At 40.9% G+C, this 21784-nt stretch overlaps 1 protein-coding gene across 16 annotated transcripts in view; it reads right to left on the bottom strand.

Annotated features, from left to right (window-relative positions):
• Positions 1-2098: 2098 nt before the first annotated feature.
• Positions 2099-21784, bottom strand: part of SOX6 (SRY-box transcription factor 6) — a 605015-nt gene continuing 585329 nt past the window's right edge. For 11 of the 16 annotated variants that reach the window (XM_078058353.1, XM_078058351.1, XM_078058356.1 and 8 more), the window contains 3 exons: positions 18842-19075; positions 16012-16228; positions 2099-5517 (listed from right to left, as the gene is read on the bottom strand). In XM_078058353.1, coding sequence (XP_077914479.1) covers positions 5214-5517; positions 16012-16228; positions 18842-19075 — 755 coding nt within the window. In that variant the 3' untranslated portion in view covers positions 2099-5213. The remainder of the gene's footprint in view (positions 5518-16011; positions 16229-18841; positions 19076-21784) is intronic. The other 5 variants (XM_078058349.1, XM_078058359.1, XM_078058364.1 and 2 more) reach the window with 1 other exon arrangement.

The following is a 21784-nucleotide window of genomic DNA, read 5'->3' as shown; positions in this document are numbered from 1 at the left end:
AGCACCAGCACTGAGGCCTCACCTTATGCTTGTGGTTCTTCAGGAATAAGAAACTACTGAGCAAGATATGTCACTGAGTTGCCGTCAAGCGTTCATATAGCCACGGACACCAGTTGGAAGAGTATCTGTGCTAAACATTACCTGTCTGCGCCCTTCCCACCCTCCCCACCCTCTAGCCCTGCCCCAAAGGTACCAGCATTCCGAATACTTGTTCGTGAGCTTTTGGAAAGCAATCTGTCCCCAGCAGGAAAGATGGGACGGGGATGAAAAGGAAATGCGTTTGCATATCAATATTTTCAATGATACTAGCAGAGGGTTACACTCAACAGTATATGGCATCAGAAACAGGACATAATCGGCAGGAATAACAGATAGAAGTTGTTTATTAAGGAAGAAAACATGTCAGGGGGCAGATGACTTAAGGAAATGATGCAAGTGCTTCTGTAAAAGGACAAATGAGGTCATACAATATTATTATACTTTGAGAAGTGAGCTTAAGTGCCAACTCAGTCCTTAGACAAACGTGCACAGAATCAGGCAAGGCTACAGCAACCATTCTTGTCATTTTCTCGTTATAAAGGAAGACCCAGTAATAATTTCAGTACATTCCTCTAGCTGCATTCTTTGTAGTTGTTGGCACTTGGTACAGGACTTCTCGTATGGTTTAAAACTACTAAGTGACTCTTTTTTCCTTTCCCTAATGAGTAGGTAGAGGTCAGCTCTTTGCAAAATGAGTAAATTGAGAGAAGCAGCCTCTGCCTGTGGTGTTCAAGCGACCAGGCTGCCTTCCTACTGGGGGTGGACGGGCTTCCTCGGAACAATCCCTGCTTTCAGCTAGCGCCTCTGCTCCCGGCTCGGGAGGCTGTGCTCCAAAGAAGCAGCCTGGCTTCACAAGGAAAAGAAAGAAGCCTTTAATTTCAGCCCTAGAGGGATCACACCCTTTTCAAACACCCCAGGCTCCAGTGGGGCTAACGTTCAGGGGAGGCCAGCATTTGACAAGCTCAACAGTGCTGTGAGCCCACACCTGAATTTAGAACTTGGCCTGGGAGACCGAGTCAGGACCCTGGCGTATCGAATCAGGCCTGCGGACAAGGCTGGGGAGTATCAAATACCAAATGAAGCAAACTGATGGGCTCCTAAAAGACCGAGCTGTATACACGTGAAAATGACAAATGTTCCCACCTTCCTGGAAAAGGTACTGCTTCGCCTCTGCCAAGAAGATGGAGAGACCGCCTGCCAGGCTGCTCCTGTCCGTGGATTGACCTTTTCTTTCTCCCGTTCTTTCTCTGCCTTCCTTCCTTTCTTTCTCTGCCTTCCTTCCTTCTTTTCTTTCTTTCTCTCTTCCTTTCCTTCCTTCCTTTCTTCCTTTTCTTCCTTCCTTCCTAACCCATATGGTCCATTTTTTAGGAGAGGATCGTGAGCCAGTGTCCCTATTCTAAATGGCAAGGAAAGTCCTGATCCTCTAAGTTCTTTAACAACATGGAGATGATTTGTCTTTGATTTGAAGATACTGTGAAAGAGGAAGCACGGAAAAAAGTTGACGAGCATTCTTTAATCTAACTGGCATGGTAGGACTTTTATTAACGGTCACTCTCAGAGGCAGATTTTTGCCTGTAGAATGGCATTCACGCTTCTTGCTATTAAATGGTCACCGAACTACCTTATAAGATTTAGGTGGACTTACAAAAGCAAATTGACTCTCCCCGAGCTGTACTGGAAATTTAGGGTATTTAATTCATCGACTTTCTATAATAAAAAAGTAAGTGAAAGTCTGAGTCTGTGGACAGTGGGTTCCAAACTGCATGGGAGCCCTAGAGAAGGGTGTGACTGCCCCAGCGACAGGTGAAACACTGCTCTCTCACTGTGGTGGCTAATTCACTATCCCCATGAGGTGCAGTGACTTGTCAACTCCTAGTCTGGACCAACATACATGGATAGAGAACGAAAAGGAAATACATAACTTATACCTCACTAAGTATTCATGAACCAAAAATAAATTCTATTTCTATGTTATATTTACACAATTAGAAAAATCTAAAATGAGATGGTAAAGTCATAAAAACTTTGTTTAAGCCCCACTGAAAAGAAAACGAAGTGATCCCTATGATTGTCATTCTTTAATTTCCATGGACATTTAGAGCCAAACTTGGCTAATAAATAGAATAAACTGCTTATACGCAGAATTTAGATTCAAATACAGCATTACTGTTTGACCCAATGAAAGAGACGTTTACAATCAGATCATTCCTGAATAGCCTTTCACTTTTAAGAACATGGCTAGAAGTAACTGCACCCCAGTACTGAGGCAGAGCTGGAGCTAAAACAAAGTGTTCATACACACATGTATTTTGCATAAATAAATGAAATAACAAGACATAAAAATGACTCAAATCCGGCAACTGTGAGGCAAGCCCACACGAGTCGAAACAGATGACTTTTGTTCATGTCGTTTTCTTACAACAGTTTCACATTAGTCAGAAGTGATAAAAAATACCATTTATATCCAGTGCTTATAACACTTACGAAACAACATCTGTGAGTGTGTGTGTTTTTTGTTGTTTTTTTTCTTTCTTTCTTTCTTTTTTTTTTTAACTACAAGCAAAATCAAGTTTCAGTCCTAAAGAACAGTCCTTTGTTCTCCACCAGCCCAGAATATTATTTTGGCATGGTCATAAAAACAAACAAAATTAACCTACTCCTCTAAATGTTTGCCTTTGTGCAAAATTAATTACATACAATACAATGCGAGCCATACAGCACTCTACCTATGCAGCAAAATAAAAAAAAGGAGGAGAGAGGAGGAGAGAGCAAAAGCAAGAGCCAAAGAGAAGGAGAAAAACACATGAGTATGAAGTGAGGAGGAGAGGTATATAGTCAAAAGAAATCAGTAAGACAATAATAAATATTCATTTTTTGAGAAAAAATGACCTCCTCCTCATTTGAAATAAATGTACAAAAACAAAGTTCCAATCCCCAACCAATACTAAGAACAAAACATTCCTATCAGTACCTTAATCAGCTTATGGAGAGCACTCCCAGCTAATGACACAGCCCATAACATCTTGGCTAGACCTATTTATTGCTATTAGGTATGGCCTTGAGCACTCCTTAAATAAATATGAAGGTACACTATTTTCTTCCAAGTGACAAAATGGCTCAAGAAATCTGATGGGGCCGTTCCTATGTCCTGGTGATCAGATTCTGGGTTGTCCCATGAGGTGAACTGTCCCATTAACTGACATTTTCCCATTGAACCACTCCAGGTGAGGTTCCCTCCCCCACCATTGGCAGTCAGTCCTGGTTTCAGGAAGGTCAAAACGGCAGGGCTGAGCTCACAGTAGATGGGAAAGGGGAATGAAACCTCACTGCCTCCCAGCCCATCAGCACATCTCCAGAGAAATCCTCGTGTGACCAGTGCCGTTAATCGTGTTCACGGGGAGGCATGCCCCCCTCCCCACGTGGCCACTGACGGAGGGAGGGAGCCAGAGGAGCTCATCTGCTGCCCCAGGAGTCATCCGTTCCCCAGAGTTAACAGTAGGAACATCCCCTATAGGGAATGTATTTCCCCTCCTTCTCCTTCCCTATGGTTTTCTTTCATTCTCTGGATGTGTCATGACTATTTGCCTCTATCTTTGCCTTGAGGCTGTCATGTGGCTTCTTGGATCCTGGGGATTTTGCAAAAAACAAAACTCCCTAGGTGTGCCAGATGCAACAAGGCACCTCATTGTGGAGGTGCCAGCCCATGACGGCATCGCTGTGGCCTCCTCCGTGGTCCACAACCTTGGGCTTTCGGCTTGGCTGCGGGACCCTCCTGCCTGGCAGTCACCACTGCTGACCCTTGCAGCCAAATGGCGTTTAGGGGAAATGCCGCTGGTACAGATCCTACCACTGCTGCTAAACTGGATCAGAGGGCAATTCTGGCCAAAGACTTGAGGTCACAGAGAACCTCAGGGGCATACCTGTCGAAGTGTAAGACTCCACGCCTGTATCCAAATACACAGCCCTCCAGCCAGATATACTTTTATGCTTGAAAACAATATAAGTATTTAATAGAATCTTGTTTCAGAAATGCTTCCAGATGCTCTGGGGACATAAAATCACTATGTACATCTTTTGTATGTAGCAGGAGAAGGAGGTGAAAGGGGCTGAAAAGATCTTCAGGGAAGGAGGGTGAAAAACAAGAATTATTAAATTAATGCCACCAACATTTTTTTTCAAATAAATAGTAAGTGGACCCTTGACATTCTGGAATGAATAAATTACTTAAGAGAAAATGTGTTAAGACTGAATGTCAGGGTTAAAAGGTGAAGGGATAATGGATGTAGTGAGAGGTGGTCTCAGGCAGAGAAGACCACCACGTGGGTATCTGGTGTGGTGAACGCTCTGGGGCGCGCTCGGTGCGGCCCGTCACGCACTGATGGCACGTCAAGAGGCAAACACAGTTGGGTACGTGCACTATGGCAACCTTGTTCGTTCCTTACAATATCTTGTCTCCAGATTCCTGAGTACTTTACCATTTTCTGGGAAAAAAAAAATGTGTGGTTTGCTATTTTATTTTAAGATGCCAAAGATTGTCTAAGACTTCGCAGTGTCTCCTTTTAAGACTTTCAAAATATGAAGATTCAAAAGTTCTGAGAAAAGTTTGGCACATTCAAAGTTTAACTCTACACATGGAAAAATGGAATTCCGAGGCCTTTTGAATATGCTCTACATGCAGCCGCACACGCTGTGGACTTGTTCTGTTTCACAATATGAAATCCTCAGTTGTTCTCGCAAATAATTCAGAATAAAAACACATTCACAACCTGTAGGCCGGCACAGCATACCTGAGTGAGAATGTTTAACCCCATCTAAAACAGTAACTTAAACCTTTTATCAACATCCAAAAGGAAAAAAAAAAAAGTAAGACAAAAATATAAGACTTGTAAGACAGCTATGGGTTGAGATAAGTTTTCAAGTCCTGGTGTCTCATATTTAATATGTCTTCACCTAAATTAAAACAACAACAACAACAACAATAACAATAACGACAAAAACTCAAGTTCATGAAAAATCCGGGAAAACTTAATCTGTCTCACACTTTACGAAACAATTAAGACCATTCTGCTGATGTAATTATGGAGCCACAAATGCATGCGGGCTCTTTAAGAACTTTTTGTTGGGGGAGGGGAGGTGAAATGTCAGAGTATTTTAATTCAGCAAACGAACACTCCTCAGTTGGCACTGACAGCTTCCGGGGCTTCATTTTCACTGCTATAGTCTGATTTGGGATCGTCTTCATAGTCGTCATACATTTCCATTTCATCTTCTCCATTGATCATTTCATTTCCAGCTAGGCTCCCGCCGTCCGTCTTCATACCGTAAGTGCTCTGGATGACCGGGAGGCTGGGCTCTGGGCTGGCCGAGGTGCTAGAGCAGTCAGATGTCATCTGAGGTGACGGTGTGGTAGTTGCCATAGTAATAGCACCAGGATACACAACACCTGTTCCTGTGGTGATTGGAATCTGAGGCTGCTGCCTGTATGGATTCAAAAGATAAAATAAAACAGGGGGAAATATCTCTCTATATGTTCTTCCGGGTGGCATTGGAATTCCTCCCCCATACATTCCGAAAGGGGGCTCTGTTTGACGTTCTAAGCAAATGACAAAACGGGACCAAGTGCTCCCTGGAGGAGTCCTGCATATCTCCCCGATGCTATGGTTGGGCATTAAGCAATACAACAGAGCAATTTATTGATGGTTTTGAAACATAAAAGCAGGGTTCTTACAACATTACATACGGCAAAGCTTGAATAACACTTGGCATTTGAAACAAATGCGGTAGTCAATTCCGAAAGTTACATGTGACATCATTTTTTAACATCTCCCAGGATGATAAAACAAAATGACTGGTAGCATGAATCCTATTTTAATGACACTGTTAAGCAGGCTTGTGTCTTCACCTTGGCTTGAGAACTGTACAAAGGGAAGATCAAGATGAGAACTGATCAAGTATGTCCCAGAGAGTCAGATTTAGCAAAGCATATATTTAGTATCCATGCAAATGTCTACCTATTTCTGTGGCTGAACTTGTAGGGACGCTCCTTTAAGGAGCTTCTATTTTCATAACCATGGAAGGATCATCTTGGATGTCATTACTCCCGAGGCCCTGGCCTGGCGCTGGGTTGGAGGAGTCAGGAGTGAAGAGCGGTGAGAGCCTTGCAATTTGTCAGAATAACACACATTGCCTCATTCCAGATCCTAGCGGGTGCCAAGGATGGGTCACACCAGATCATTCTGTCATAATGGTACTCGAGTTCAAATAAACTTACCAGACCCTGTATGAAGGTCAGTCTCTCCCTCTACAGGGAGACATCGCTATCTGCCTCTCAATTTCCCTTGAGGCATTGTAATTGGTTGAAAGAATTAAAGACCTATGACACCAGCCTCACAGACTGACGGAAACAATATTCTCATGGTTGCAATATTTACCAAGTGTTCCTCAACCTTAATGGACAATAGTTACAATTTAAATTCATTTCAAAGTATCACTGTAACTATCCTTTGTGAGCTTCAGTTTCCAAATGTGTATGAGAGCTGGGGTCAGGGAAGTCTTGGAAGGTCCTTTCACTTTTTTTTTTTTTTTATAATTTTTTTTTTTTTTATTTGACAGAGAGAGACACAGCGAGAGAGGGAATACAAGCAGGGGGAGTGGGAGAGGGAGAAGCAGGCTTCCCGCCGAGCAGGGAGCCCAATGCGGGGCTCGATCCCAGGACCCTGGGATCATGACGTGAGCCGAAGGCAGACGCTTAACGACTGAGCCACCCAGGCGCCCCGGTCCTTTCACCTTTTAATACGATTTCAGGTCAGTCCATCCCTTGAATGGTTCTTATTGACCCTCTACAATACCGTTAAATCTTTCTATCCACCTCAGTCAGAAAAATATCCCGAATCTAAGAAGAAAGAGCTTAGTTACCAGCTATTCTTTGACATTTCCGGAATAATTTTCTCAAAAAGCCCTGCATGTCTTCCAGCCTGGTAGAAGGAAAAATGATGGAAATGACCTAGACTCACTCTGGGAGATACCTCATAATGCTATCTTTAACAACCTCTTCCAATCCCCAGAAGGCATGACTATGATTCCTTCACCTCTGACTAACATAATATAGCGGATATTTTTGTATATGTTCCCTCATTCAATTAACATGGCAACCCCATGAAGTACTGTCATACCCAGGTTTCAGATGAAGAATGTAAGGCCTTATTTAAAGCCCTGCGTTCAACAACCAGCAGAGCCAGCCTTCGAAGCTAGGTGACTTGACTTGAATTCTATCACTCTTTCCTCTATAGATATACAATATACAAATACACTATGCTCACCGTGTCTCATAAAAATTCCTGATTTCTATAGATCCTGTCAGTACCCAGTTGGCACTAAGCACCTGATATTGATCCATTTTCTATGATGCTCATGGTGATTTTTTTAATTGCCTGAAGAAGATGATAGAGGAATCTATATCTATGCACAGAAACATCTCATAAAATACTGGTTTCCCTCTCATAGACTCAAATTCTAAAAACAGTATACTTCTGCTTCCTAACTTTTGGGCGAATTAACGCAAATTAAATTTCATGCTAGTCTGCCCAAGGCAGTGAATGCCTCATTAATTTTTTTACTGAACTTGGATAATTGTAATAAACATATTTTTGCCTTAATCACATAATGAGTGTAGAATAAAAACTTTTATTGCAATATTAACCCATTTTACAGATTTCCCAATTTGGTGAGCTAATCTATAACATAAACTCTACATACCATATATAAACTATCCAATGGTACACTTTCTTTTCATAAAGGACGTTCTTTTTTTCAGAAAGAAGAGATGGTCAGTTTTGTAGCATTTTTTAATCAAAATATCTGTATGTATTGGGCACCTGGGTGGTTCAGTTGGTTAAGCAACTGCCTTTGGCTCAGGTCATGATCCCAGGGTCCTGGGATCGAGTCCCACATCAGGCTTCCCCTGCTCTGCGGGGAGCCTGCTTCTCCCTTTGCCTCTGCCTGCCACTCCCCCTGCTTGTGCTCGCTCTGTCAGAGAAATAAAATCTTTTTTAAAAAAAAAATCTGTATGTATTGATCGATTAAATAAATTTTAATTGAGCTCCTATTATGTGCTGGGGATAACGCTTAGATGCTTATGTTTAGATGCTTTCACATTATCTTCTTTAATCCTCACAATAAGCCTAATAGGCAAATATTATTTCCCCTCTTTACCGATGAAGTTACCAACTAAGTTTCAGAGAGTTTAAGTTGTTTGTCCAAGGCCATATGAGCACCACAGCCAGATGCTGAACCCTTTCTTAATGTCGTAAATTCTCTACTGGATATCAAGATTAGGGTGAGAAAGGCAAGCTCACACGATCAGAAAAATCCTTGGCAATATGAATCAGAATCAAACTCTTCTAAACTGGGCTCCACATATTTAATAATACTTGGACATTAAGTTGGTAATGGAACATTAAAAACAAACAAATAAAAATAAGTACAACTTACTTTCTGGAGTGAGGCACATGCTATTCAAAAGCCTACTACTGGTGGTAGAGGGATACCAGACTATGTCACCTGCTGGCCCCCTATCTACTTCCTGCCTGGTCATTGCCCCTCATTCCTTAAAGACATTAGCTCCTAGCTTTCTGTCACTCCCTCTCCAACATTTCTTCTGCCGTAATTCTTGATGACTCACTATCCACAGAGGTGATAATTTCAACACCTTGCTATCTCAATTTCTTGACCTCCTCTCTGTGGTAGTGATCTGGCCCCCTCCCTGTGTCAGCAGACCTTGTCCTTTCCAGCTGTAACCTCACCCTAATGACCATTTTAAACATCCCACTCTCTGACCACCACATCTTATCTTTCTAGTTTTCTTCCTCTAAAACCCCAGTTCAACAATTCTCCCACCCTATGGTCATCTACAATTCCTTGATCGTTTCAACCAATTTACTCTGTCCCTGTCCCTCCCCCTTGTGTCCTGACTTTACCTCTTTACCCAGGAGAAATTCTGTGGTTAGTCACTGTCTCGCAGGTACTCTCCCCTCCCTTACACGGCAAAACCTGAACTCTCTGCCTACTTGTGAGCCCTCCCACGCAGCTGAACTTGGCTGCAGAAGACACACTACCGTGCATACATACTAGTCTTTGAATTTTTTTTTTTTACTGAGGGTTCTACTCTTTGAATTTTTGAGCATGAATTTCAAATTGGCCTCTGGTGCTGTTCAGCCATCATGTTGTACTTTTTCCTAGGCCACTCTTTCTTCTACTCTCCTAGAGAATTATTTCACACCTTCTCAACTGTCCTCGGATATCCAACTTCTCCCATATCCTCACTCTCAGTTGATGACCTGGCTTTCCATTTCATGGAGAAATTAGAAGTAATCAGAAGAAATTTTTCACAAGCTCCCGCCATCACATTTATCCATCTACCTCTGTCTGTTCTAATTATCTGCCTGCCTTCCTGTATTTTGAAGGAATTTGTAATCCAATGTAAGGCCAATCCTTTCCTTCTGCACCGAATCTATCTATTCTCACTTACTAAGGATCTCTCTCCAGTGGACTGTCTCTCCCATCTGCATGATCAATTTTCCCTCTTTCCTGGATCATTCCCATTAGCACATAAACATGCCATAATCTCTCCCACTTTAAAAACAAAAAACAACAAAACTCTCTCTTGACTCACATCCCCCTCCAGCTACTGCTCTATTTCTCTCTCTCCATGCCAATCGCAACCTTCCATCCAGACCTCTGCAGTGGCTGCTCTCCCTGCCCGGTTGTTCCTCCAGAGACCCACATGGCTTGCTCCCTCACTCCGCAGACCTTTGCTTCAAGTGGGAGCTGCTCAGTGAGGTTCTGTAGCCACTCTTTTTAAAAATTGCACTCCATCCTCTGACACTCCCTACACTTTCCCTACTTTACTTTGTTCTAAGGCACTTATTACTATTTAATATTTATTTATTCATGTATTGATTGGTTGTCTGACTTCCCCCGCTGGAATGTAAGCTTCATGAGGACAGGAATTTTCACTGATACAGCTCTAGAACTTAGACAATGCCTGGAACACAGGAGGCACATTCCATACTGCATACATGCAATGAATGAATGAATGAATGAATGAACGAACAAACAAACGAACTAGTGAATGAGGGGGAAAACAAATGAAAAAGCTGGGTAACCTATTTGAGAGAAGAAAAGATGTAATGAGACTAGACATATGCAAGGGAAGATAGTGGAGAAGGAATGTGAATATAACCATCTTTAAATGCTTGAATGGTTGTCTTTATAAATAAGGAAGAGACTTGCTCTAGAAAAGGGACCAAAGAAGAGGATTGGAACTAAGCAACCAAGTAGCAGAAAGGTAGATCGTTGCTCAGTGAAAAGAACTTTCTAGCATTAGGACATGTTCCACAAAGAAACTAGCTCCCTTGGGAAGTGGTGAGCTCTCTAGCCCTAGAATAGTTCAAGCAGAACTCAGAGAGGGCTCCTACAGTGGCTGGCTACTTGAAGTATATGACTTCTGAGGCCACTTCTAAGTTACCACTGATTCTATGGATGCAAAATCATAAGCTAACTATCATGCTGGCCTTGCTTTCTCATTGTTGTTACCAGCATAATAAAAGACTAAAAAATCAAGTGAGCATGGCTAATTATAGTTGCTGAATCTTGGCTTTCAAGGGTTTCCAAAATATTGCTCCACCCTACCTCTCTTACTTTTCTTTATTGCCAGGAATAATCTCTAGGCTAGCCTCGTTTTTTAACTATTGAACATTTCTGCATTTCCCTCCATGTGTTCCTGCTCTTCTTCCTGCTAACACCAGGCTGACCCTAACCAAACCTCAAGCCCCCTTCCTCGAGGATGACCTATGTTAGCCCTAATGCATAGTAATCTCTCCTCCCCTGAGCTTTACTTGCTCTTGTCTATAAAATCAAAATTAGTACTTCACTATACATTATGTGGAGCGCTACGCAATGTATTCTCTCTCTCTCTATGTATGTATAACAAACTATTATTTGTTAATATGTTTATGTATGTGTCTGGTTTCTCTGACTCTAACACTCTCTGAAAGCTCATTGTGTAGACGATTAATGCCTCATGTCCTATATTAATTTAGTACAGTGCTGGGCACATCACTGGTTTCAAATAAGCCCCTACCAATTGACGGACCAATCAATTAACAAAATGGAAAATCCAGCCAGCAGGCTCAAGCTTTGTCTACCGGAAATTACTTTCCTAAAAAGCATTTTTCCTTCCTTTACAGATCAATTGCAAAGTCAAAATTCAAACACTGCAGATTTCACAAACGGGAATAGCTGGAAAGTATTGGGCTTTACAAATAATGAATGTGCACATCAAAACAAAAGTTGTAGATGTTTGTAAAAGTACACACATGCAGCTGATATGAGCAGAGATAGCTAAGAATCCCTCCTCCCAGCCCAAGTAAAGGGTAAAGCTGATCCTGATAGAGCTCACCAGTGTTGCATGGTTTCCAAATCACAAGAATATTCCTGGAGTATAGCCTAGCTTCGTCAATTGCAAAAAAACAAAACAAAACAAAACAAAACAACAACAAAAAAACCCCTAGGTATTAATTTGGCAAATCCCCCTTGTCTGTTGATCTTTCAGACTTTTACAGCATCTATAAATGAAGACAACGAAGTCTGTTTCATTAGGAGATAAGCCTACACATCGTACATCTTTGTAGTTGATACTGCAGTAGGAAATGGAAATAATAACAATCTTTTTATATTGCCTGTTAGAGACCCTAATCCAGCTTTCTCTACAGGAGGACAATACTGAAAATAGTATGGCTAGCCTATGCTAATCAATTATATATTTAAGTATGTCATAGGTTTGATTCAACCTCTTTCAGATTAAGATCAAAATGGCAAATGTTCAAATCACTTCTAGCATAAGGCACTAGAATATAATTCTTTTTTTTTTTATAAGTTTTTTTTTTTTTTTTAAGATTTTATTTATTTATCTGACAGAGAGACAGCGAGAGAGGGAACACAAGCAGGGGGAGTGGGAGAGGGAGAAGCAGGCTTTCCGCTGAGCAGGGAGCCCGATGCGGGGCTCGATCCCAGGACCCTGGGATCATGACCTGAGCCGAAGGCAGACGCTTAACGACTGAGCCACCCAGGCGCCCCTAGAATATAATTCTTTATAATGTGAGATACATGCTTGGCATGTAGCATTATTTTTCTAGAATAATAATATTTGCTCTGATTCAGGGCTTCCTATGTGCCAGACGTTGTTCTAAGCACTTTAGATAGATCAAGCTATTCAATCTTCAGAAGGGCCCAATGTTGTAGGTATTGTGGTCATTTCTCCATTCTATTTATGAGGAAATTGAGAGTTACGGAGAGTTTAAATAAGTTTCCCAAGGGCAAGTGGAGACTTCAGAGGAATAAAGATTGCTGTTTATTAGTTGTTAGAGCCAGGAATAAGCAGATCTGGTATCTGAGACAGAACAGTCTGGCTCCAGAATCAGGTCCGTAACCACTGCACTACATAGCCTTTAAAGAGTTTGTAGGCTGTAAGTGAAGGACGTGTGTAAGGGTAGAAATGTCACATAGTTGACATTCACGCAAGCCTGGTTTAAATCTCAGCTCTGCAATTTACCAGCTGTGTGGCCTTGGACAAATTACTTAACATCTCTGAACCCTGTGTTTTTCAACCCCACAGTGAGGATGATACTGCTCATCTTGTAAATTTGCTGTATTTGCAATAATCTGTATAAAGCACCCATCACGGTATATAGTATATAGTAAGTATTCAATAATTCACCATTATTATTATTTAAAAAGTAGCCCAAGATTTGATATTTTATAGTACCTGGTAATTCTCTATGAGTTCACAGGTAAATTACTGAATAAACTTCAAATAAGTGGAAGTACATTGGGCCAGAATTCTTTGGGAAAAGACAATGTTGTCGCTGCATGTACCCTAATGAATATCATTTCGACATTAATAGCACTCATTGAAATTATTTAACGTTCTAATACTTAACCTGTCGATCAAAGGGGTTAAATCTAAGGTAAGAGCTAACCTTACTCTGATTGATATTATTGGTAAATTTATTTCATAATAGCTGAGTGGAAAAAATAAATCTAACTCACTGAACTTTTAGTTGTATCGTCAGTAAAATGCATGACAATGCTGAGCGATATATGTCATTTTATTGGCTCGAAAGTTATGATTGTCTTTTCAAAATCAGCTATAAAAATTGATCTCAACCCCATTCCCTCAAGAAGTCAATAGCAATCTTTGAATTTCTTGTTTCTTTTCCCTCTTGTAATAACCTCACATCTAATGAAGATGAATTTCCAAAGATGAACCCCGGGGAGTTGATAATCTATCAAATACAGCTACTTAAAAGAGAATACTAATCCTTAAGTAGAAATAATACCTGGCTTTAGGTTGCAAATATTACCAAAGCTGGGCAGAGGGAAATACTCAGCATTGAAAATTAAAGAACAAGACATTCCGGCCATTGCCTGCACATCAGTCACCCCACTCCACAGTCCAAAATGACCCTTCCATAAAGGACCCCCTACACTACCAGGAACAGGATCCTTAGTCTCCCAATTTCAAAGCTCCTTTAAAGCCATCACGTACCACAACCAAAGGTCCTGGGAGCTCTTTTCCAAGTGGCACAGCCATACACATAACTAGGCCAGAATGGGGCAATGAGGCATGTTCTAAGTAAGGACAACTCCTCAGTCGTTAGGCATGATGGAGGCAGAGACCCAGAATTAAACCTTGATTCTTTCTCACCTTTTGGCAGCCACAGGACCTTGATTTATCTTATTTAGAGGATTGCATGTCATTATTTATTTAGAGGAATATGTGATTTGTATATCTAAAATGTCTAGTGTATAGGATATAGTGGACAATACATGATAGATGCTGTTGAGTTGTTTTAATTTTTAAAATTTGACCTGCATTGTCATGTGTTGAGGTATTTTGATCCAGAGCTACTTCAATGCACCCTCTGGTAAAGGAAAATAAATCAGATAGAATTACTGCATCTCATATTTTCAAATAAGTATTAGGGAACTAAAATGGTACCTCTGACAGCCTTCCAGATTATGGCAAAAGACACCCATTATGTATCATTAGATACACAGAGACATGACATGAAAAAAGAGTGGGAGTCACAAAGGATCTCAAACTTAAACTTTGATTCTCTGCTCAAAGGAGATTATATACAGTCTCAGAGACAGAATTAAAAGAAGACATTTATCACACAGTTAAAATAAATGTGTATTTTGTTTCATGTGACTGTGCTTCTCAAAGTGCACTATGAATTGGTATTTTTCATAAATCGTCTAAATCGCCAGTAAATAGCCTACTTATACCGCACTGTACTTCCAGTGTTAAAAGCATTATTTTTAAAAATGCAAACATTTATAATACAGGAAGATTTGATAAACCTATTTTGGCACGGCTTCATCTGTTAATAGATTGTGATTCTCAAATAACGAAGTAGCTTAAGCCTCCCCTTACCTCGAAAAAGGTCTGCCACAGTGTAAAGAAACTCACTATCTGCTATGATCTAAAATATAGTTTTATTGTGATAGTAAATCCATATTTAATAGTAATGATAATGATAAAAACTCACCTTTATTGCTAATGTACTAAGCATTATAAAAGTATTTTCAAAAGCACTGCCTCACTGAATCCTCCCTACAATTGTACGAGATAGGTGCTATTATTTATTTCATTTCGTACATGAGGAAACAGAGGCTCAGAGAAGTTCAATAACTTGCCCAGGTGGGTGGCACAGCGCTTGAACCTCAGCAGTCAAACTCTGGAGCCCACATGCCTCTCCAGAATTCTCTAGGGTAGGGCACAGATTCATGACCCAGACTGCTTTCACCGGCCCTTTTTTTTTTTCTTTTTGTATTCTATTTACTATTCCAAATTAATTTTATGCTTCTAAACACATGCTTCCGAAACCAACTTTCTATTCCGTGATGTTATTTTTTAGTGCCCTTAAAAATAAACAGCTCTTTACTTTTCCTCTAAGGCACATCTTTTCCTCACCTGCAGGGGAAGCTGTCCCGTTTCCCTGCCATATAGTAGCTCCTCCATGCTCCCCCTGGTTAACAGTGAATCCAGCTGCCTTTTTCCTTACTCCTCTCTCTTAAGGCCTCTCCCAAGTATCTTCCCAATCGGATTGCAGCTGCCTCGGGCCAGTGCCTCCAGAAAGGTCCTCTGGTTTGTCACCCCCTGTGCTCCTCAGCCTGGGCATGCTGGGACCTACAGGCATCTGCACCCCCACTTATCCCAACTGCTGTGGTTACAAGGAGCCTCTTTTCAATGCAGACAGCCAGTCAGCCAAGTCGAAATTTATACCAGAAATCTATTACCTAATTTTTAAACAAAATGACATGAAATCAGACTTGAAGATACCAAAAACATGTCTAGTTTCTGATTTAAGCAAGAAAATCCACATTGTTATTGCTTCCACCACAGAATAATTTACTGCAACAGGAGTTCTGGATCTTATGCCAAAAATGAGGTCCTCTAACCAATGTCAAGGCCAATTATCTTGTGGGAGATCCCACAACAAAAGCAGACTATTGTGATTAGAATCAGAAGCACCACCCAGAGAAGCTGGAAAGCTTCTGGGGATTTCTGAAGTTATTTTTTATTCCTTCTCCCTGTATGTCTGCTTAAATAAACTACCAGCAACTTTGTGTGTGGGCACGGAACATCTTAGATTAGTTCGGGAGACAAGGAGAGGGGCGACCAGGTTTGTTTTGAGCTGTTGAGCAGGAGCCAGGCTGCAAGACTCTGTGTGTGTGTGTGTGTGTGTGTGTGTGTGTGTGTGTGTGTGTGTAACACTGCAAAGATCACCACAGCCAAGGTCTCCATCTCCTCCCTTCCCTAATCTTCCCAAACACACTGCCGGTAGCCATCCTGCGGTTTCCTACCGGGAAGGGAAAGCCCAGGTGGCTACATTCTGGAACACTCACCCCACAGTAAAGAACTGCCTCATCTCCTGCCTCCGAGACCTCATGAGTTGCTTATACTCCCCGATCCGGAGCTTTTTGCCATCAACAATGCAGGTGCGCTTCGGTCGAGGTTTGTATTTATAGTTCGGGTACTTCTCTAAGTGGATCTTGCTTAGCCGGGCCTGCTCTTCATAGTAAGGTTGCTTCTCTTGGTTGGACATGGATTTCCAGCGAGACCCTAAACATAAAAACAGCCTTCAGTCCCCAAGTGGTCAAGGCAACATGTTGCTGGCAAATACTGTGTATACCGTCCCGCTGCGTCACTCACCTGTGTTCTGGGTAGCTCCTACCACCACATATCACTGAGCCTCCCAAGTAGTCTTTTATAGATGTAAAGAGCAAAGAATAATTTTGCATGTGATACATTTATTACATTATTTCTGTCGATAGCTTCAAGCTGGTGCTACAAAAGGTATATTGTTTTAAAACACGTCTGTTGCTTATAGATCACCCCCGACGCCAAGGTCCTTCCCCCATCTATCTGTCTATCTCTCTCAGAGGGTGAAAAACCTAAACTTCCAAAGCATACTCTCAAGGCGGATGGGATTCTCAGAAAAAGCTCTCCTGGTTCCAAAGATTCAAACATCTCCCACCCTTGTCCAAGCATCTTTAGGGAAGCTACTCTGTGATAAGATGTCAGCAGATGTTGATATCCTTCCATATATAAAAACCCACCGTGCACACCGTCTCCCCTGGCCCAGGGTAATTAAAAAGCCTAAACCCTACCTAAGAAGTTCTAGCTTTCAAACCGGAAGGTACAGTTGGAATTCTATATACCATTTTCAAGTACTATAAACGTTCATTCAAAGCTGTACCAATGACAGCACAAAAATTTTTAATGTGGTTTATAGAGGAAGAAGGAAAAGTATTCACTTCTCTAATATTGTTTATAAAGAATTATCTAAACACTTGACGAAGAAGGGATGTGTTTTTTTACATGTATCAAATTGCATTTTTGTGTCTCGCTGGTGAATAAAGCAGTAACAGCTGTGCTGACTGGATGTTAGCTATTCTTCAGTGGAGATTTTTCATACATAAACAAATGGAAAGTTGTACAAATATTCTCTGTAGCCAGCAATATCCTGGTCTGCTTTAATAGCACATCCATCCCTGTTCTTTCCTGATTGTTGTGCAAAAGTTGTGTAGACAGTCTATGCAGATCGGCTTCTCTGGGTTCTGCTGACTCCCAGTAGCTTAAAGCCCCAGTTAACAGGGGATTCTTGGTGCTCTTGAAATGCTTGTGCTTTAAAGTGTATATTTTCATGAATACACTTACTATGTTCTTAATAATTTTTTTTCACAGAATGCACACCAATAATATAGATTCCCCACAGCTGCCAAAATGGAAACAGAGAGGTTCTGTGCCCATCTAAGAGCCTACTCATGCTGCTATTAAAATGGCAAAAAAAAAAAAGAAAAAAGAAAAAAGAAAGGAAGAAAGAAAAAGAAAGAAAGAAAAAAGAAAAAGAAAAAAAAGAAAATTCCAAAGTTAGGTATCAAACTTCAAGGACAGAGAAACACTGATTTTCTTTTAAATGTCCATTAACTAGAAAAAAAAAATTTAATATATCCATGAGGAGCATTTTGGTTTGAAAGGTACTTAAGTTGAAAAGGAATAACACTATCCCTGCACATATCTCAGAAATCCTAAAAATGACACCCCGCTTAATCGTAATGACATTTAGTATCCATCTTGAAATTTAAAAATCAAAAGAGAAAAACTTATTTTTTTTAACATTTCACCACTATTTGATCTTATGTATGTTTTAAATTTTCTTTGAGGTTACTGCCTCCCCATGTCTCTGAATCAAGTTAAATTATTTATACAGTGACAAAACATGTGTATTTGTGTATGTCCAGATCACCAATATTTACTAAGGTTAAATATTTATTGCTTTTGAACAAAACATTTAAAAAACGAAAACCACAGTTTAAGTCTCTAATGTTTTTCAGCATCTTAAACGGCTCCTTTTGAGATTTTGTCACATCATGACAGCTTAAATAGAACAGTGCCTTCTGTGTTTTTTCTTTTTAAAGAGGAAACATGTTGACTGTAATGCTGCATATTGAATAAAATATGTTCAACATGTTGAACACAATAATTCCAAACTGTATCATCCGCACTAGGCAAGCTTTACGCTCACAGAACGAGGCTTGAGTTTAATCCTGAGAAGCGGGAGAATCACCCTGGCAATTGACCACAAAATGGGCCTCTGCCCTGTGGTCTGTGTGTTCAAGTCTCCGCTCTAAAATCCGAACTAGTCATATCTTATTAAAGTAAATGCAGTTTCATTTTACAAGTTTTAAAGTTATCATTTGAGGCACTGTTCAACACTTCATGAATTTCACACTATTTGGGGGCTCACCCCAGTTCCTGATGAGTCTTTCAGAGGGACACAGGAACCCAAGAACCCTGAAGCAGAAAACTGTAGGATCGGTGCACGTTTCTGAGGTTTCGCAGCAACTTACGGATTGAAGAAGGCTGAATAAGAGGGGATAAAGCTTGTCTCCATGGTTCCTGTTTAGCAGTGACCTCTCCGAGTGGCCAAAGTCACAGTATGTAACAGACTGTACGATAAATTTTTAGTCAATCCTTCCCTGGCACCAGTGGATGTGCAACCCCTAAACCTAAATGGGCACAGAGATGATGACGAAGACTCCCGAGGCAGCCTGCTGAGCTACATCTAATGTCTGCAAACCACAGTCTCCCTGAGGTGTCAGGTGATGCCCCTGTTTTCCACTCTCGGGGCACCCGGGGGGGTAGAAGGTCAGCATCAGAGACTGCACTCACCTAAGATTTTGCTAATGTTGGAGTTATGCATGTCGGGGAAGGCCTGAAGGATTTTCCTCCTCTCATCCTTCGCCCAAACCATGAAAGCATTCATTGGTCGCTTGATGTGGGGCTCGCTGCTGGCCCGGCTGCGGGCATCCCTGTAGACTCGCGCTTCAGCCACAGTGGCGCCTCCTGTTGGCCAACAATAATACTGCTGTAGTTTAGCTGCAGAGCCATTCATTGCTTTACTTCCTGTAACGTCAGGGCAGGAAGAACAAGACGGGTGCAAAGCGTTATTATCTGAGTAAGGTAACACAGCTTGCCGCCTGGTTCAGCTATTTTCCCTAGGCCCTTCTCTTCTTTTTAAGTGACTCTTGGAGGAAGACTGTTTCAAATGACAATTCTATAGGCCCTTCTGATGGAGGCCTCAAAGACACACTGGGCAGAATTAATTTTGTATGTTTTTATACACCTAGTACATTTTTACTACAATAAAAATGCAGATGGTGATTTAGCAATGACTGGCTTTATTTTACAGTAACCTTTCCTGTTGTGATTCCTCCCTTCAAAAGCAGGCTCCCACCTATCATTTTAGCCTCATTTGCCAAAAATTGCAGCACTTCAAACTATCTCTTTACCTCAAATATCATTCTCTCACACAATATTATGCCTTGTCCAGCGCTCCTCTCAGTGCCTGGAAGCCCCTTCTCCTCCTTCTTCATGAAATCCCACCAAGTCCCACTCATCCTTCAAGACCTATTCGAATGTGGTGTGTTTCACGAATTAATTAATTCAATACAAAATATTAATTGAGCAATCACTGAGTGAGGCATTATGCCAGGGGTTGGGGATGCAAAGGTAAATAAAACAGACCCTGCTTTTAGGGAGCACACAGATCAGAGGGGGTACAGACCCCAGGCAATTATCACAGAGTGTACGATCAGCGTTGTGATAGTGAAGTAAAGCAGGGCGCCAAGAGGGCATCCGACAAGACAGTCGGCTAGTGCCTCTTAGGAGAGGCGATGTCTGACCTCTGTCGTGGAGGATGAATAAAGATCAGCACGTGAATAGGGCAGGGCTGTAAAGACAGATGGGAAGGGTAATTCAGGCCATAGGAACAGCATTTGCAATGATGTTCCCCGGGCTGCTTTCATTCCTCTTTCTTTTATGCTACATGCTCCAAAGTAATTACTTGTTTATGTGACTATCTCTCTCTAATCTTTCCACTCCATCCCCCAGAAATATGAAACCCCTAAAGTTGGTGTTTATGTTGTACTCATTCTTGTATCCCCAGGATTTCCCACATAATAGATATTCAATAAATATTTATTAAGTAAAAGATTGGTTTTCAACTTCTATGCAAACTAGTAGACTAAAAGACATTTATTTCAAGGGTCCTGATACGTTTTTCTGCTGCTTAAGAGTAGTTCCTAAACATTCCCCCATGAAACTCTATCTAAATCTCTGATATTTTATCATTTCTGAAGAGGTGACTCTAGCTAGTAACATACTAGATTGAAATCTCCTTGAGAATATGGCAAGAACTGGCTCTCGTTCACTGTGGTATCCCTAGGTTCTAGGAAAGCACTTGGCATATAGAGTTGTAATTAGTAAACTATGTTAAATTAATGAATGATTAGATAAATGAATGAATAAATGAATGAACATAGCTCTTGCTTGTTTTCATGAATCCTACTAGCATGACACACGGAAGTATGCTCTGCAATGTGGCATCTACTAAATATCCCCCTATAGATTGAAAAACTTCTATAGCTAAATGTAAAGTGTTTGGACTGATGGGCTCAGTCAGGGTTTCTGCTGCATGAACAGGAAAGCCTACTCCCAAAAGTTTAGCAGCAAAATATACATTAAAACCAACATTTCCACTTTCTGGAAAAAGTAAAGCCTTTCAGCTCAGTGGAGTGATTATACAGGAACAACATGACCCAATCAATCTCTCCCCTTCTACTCTATTTCTAGATACCTTGATTAAGTAGAAATTTGTTTGTGTCAGAGCTAGTAATAAATTAGAACATTAAAGTGCACTATTATTTGACAAATATGATCATCATTTATAGCAAACAAAAGACAGGATAAAAGGGCCTAACTGGCTAATATTATCAATTCTTTTCTAAACATGAAAGAGGGCAGAGGGGCCACTATTTGAAGACCATGCAAAAATAATATATTTTATAAACATCCCTTCTTTTCGGCCTACTAGACAGAATGATCCCTTACCTGAAAAGTCTCAGATCCCAAGATGCATAACTAATCTGCTACCTTTTTGCCACCATACCCACAGTACATTAATTTCATTTAAAATGCACTGACCATACAGGATAAATTGATTTCACTTTATATGGGTTTGACAGCCATGTTTATTGTGCAGTGAAATGTAGTGTAGCTTCCAGCTGACAATATCCATCAACACAGGGCAATATGCTGACTGCTGGGCCAGATGAAGGCATACATTACTCTGGAAGTGAAACACTCATTCAGATACGACAGTGTCTTCTCCTGAGGATCACCATGGTAATTTATGATGCCCTCAGTGCCATTACTTTACAACTGACATGGATTCAGCAATTTATATACTTGCATGCATACACATAAAAGGAGACAGGCTTGTGGAGAATGTCAGATACAAAAACATTTCAATATTATTCTAACTCCTATGCCACAGGTGATTAACGCTTGAGATCTGCTTTTACTGTCATAGCTTTCTCTCCACCTCTAGCAAAACCAAATAGTCAGCTTCCATTTATTTATTCATTTAAAAGATGTATTTCATTGTGAATGGGAAGTTTTACTCTCCAATGGACTGATAGAAATCATGGTGGATTTTTAGACCTTGGTCTTAAGTAGATCTTCTACTCCATACCAACTGATTCTCCCAGACATGTCTTACATAGGCCCCATCTCTCTCTCTCTCATTCCATACCTCAGTCTTAACATATCCTT

Source organism: Halichoerus grypus, chromosome 11 (genome assembly GCF_964656455.1).
Source record: "Halichoerus grypus chromosome 11, mHalGry1.hap1.1, whole genome shotgun sequence".
Classification (NCBI taxonomy): domain Eukaryota; kingdom Metazoa; phylum Chordata; class Mammalia; order Carnivora; family Phocidae; genus Halichoerus; species Halichoerus grypus.
The sequence above is the reverse complement of the archived record's forward strand: the minus strand, read 5'-3'. Positions and strand labels throughout refer to the sequence as shown.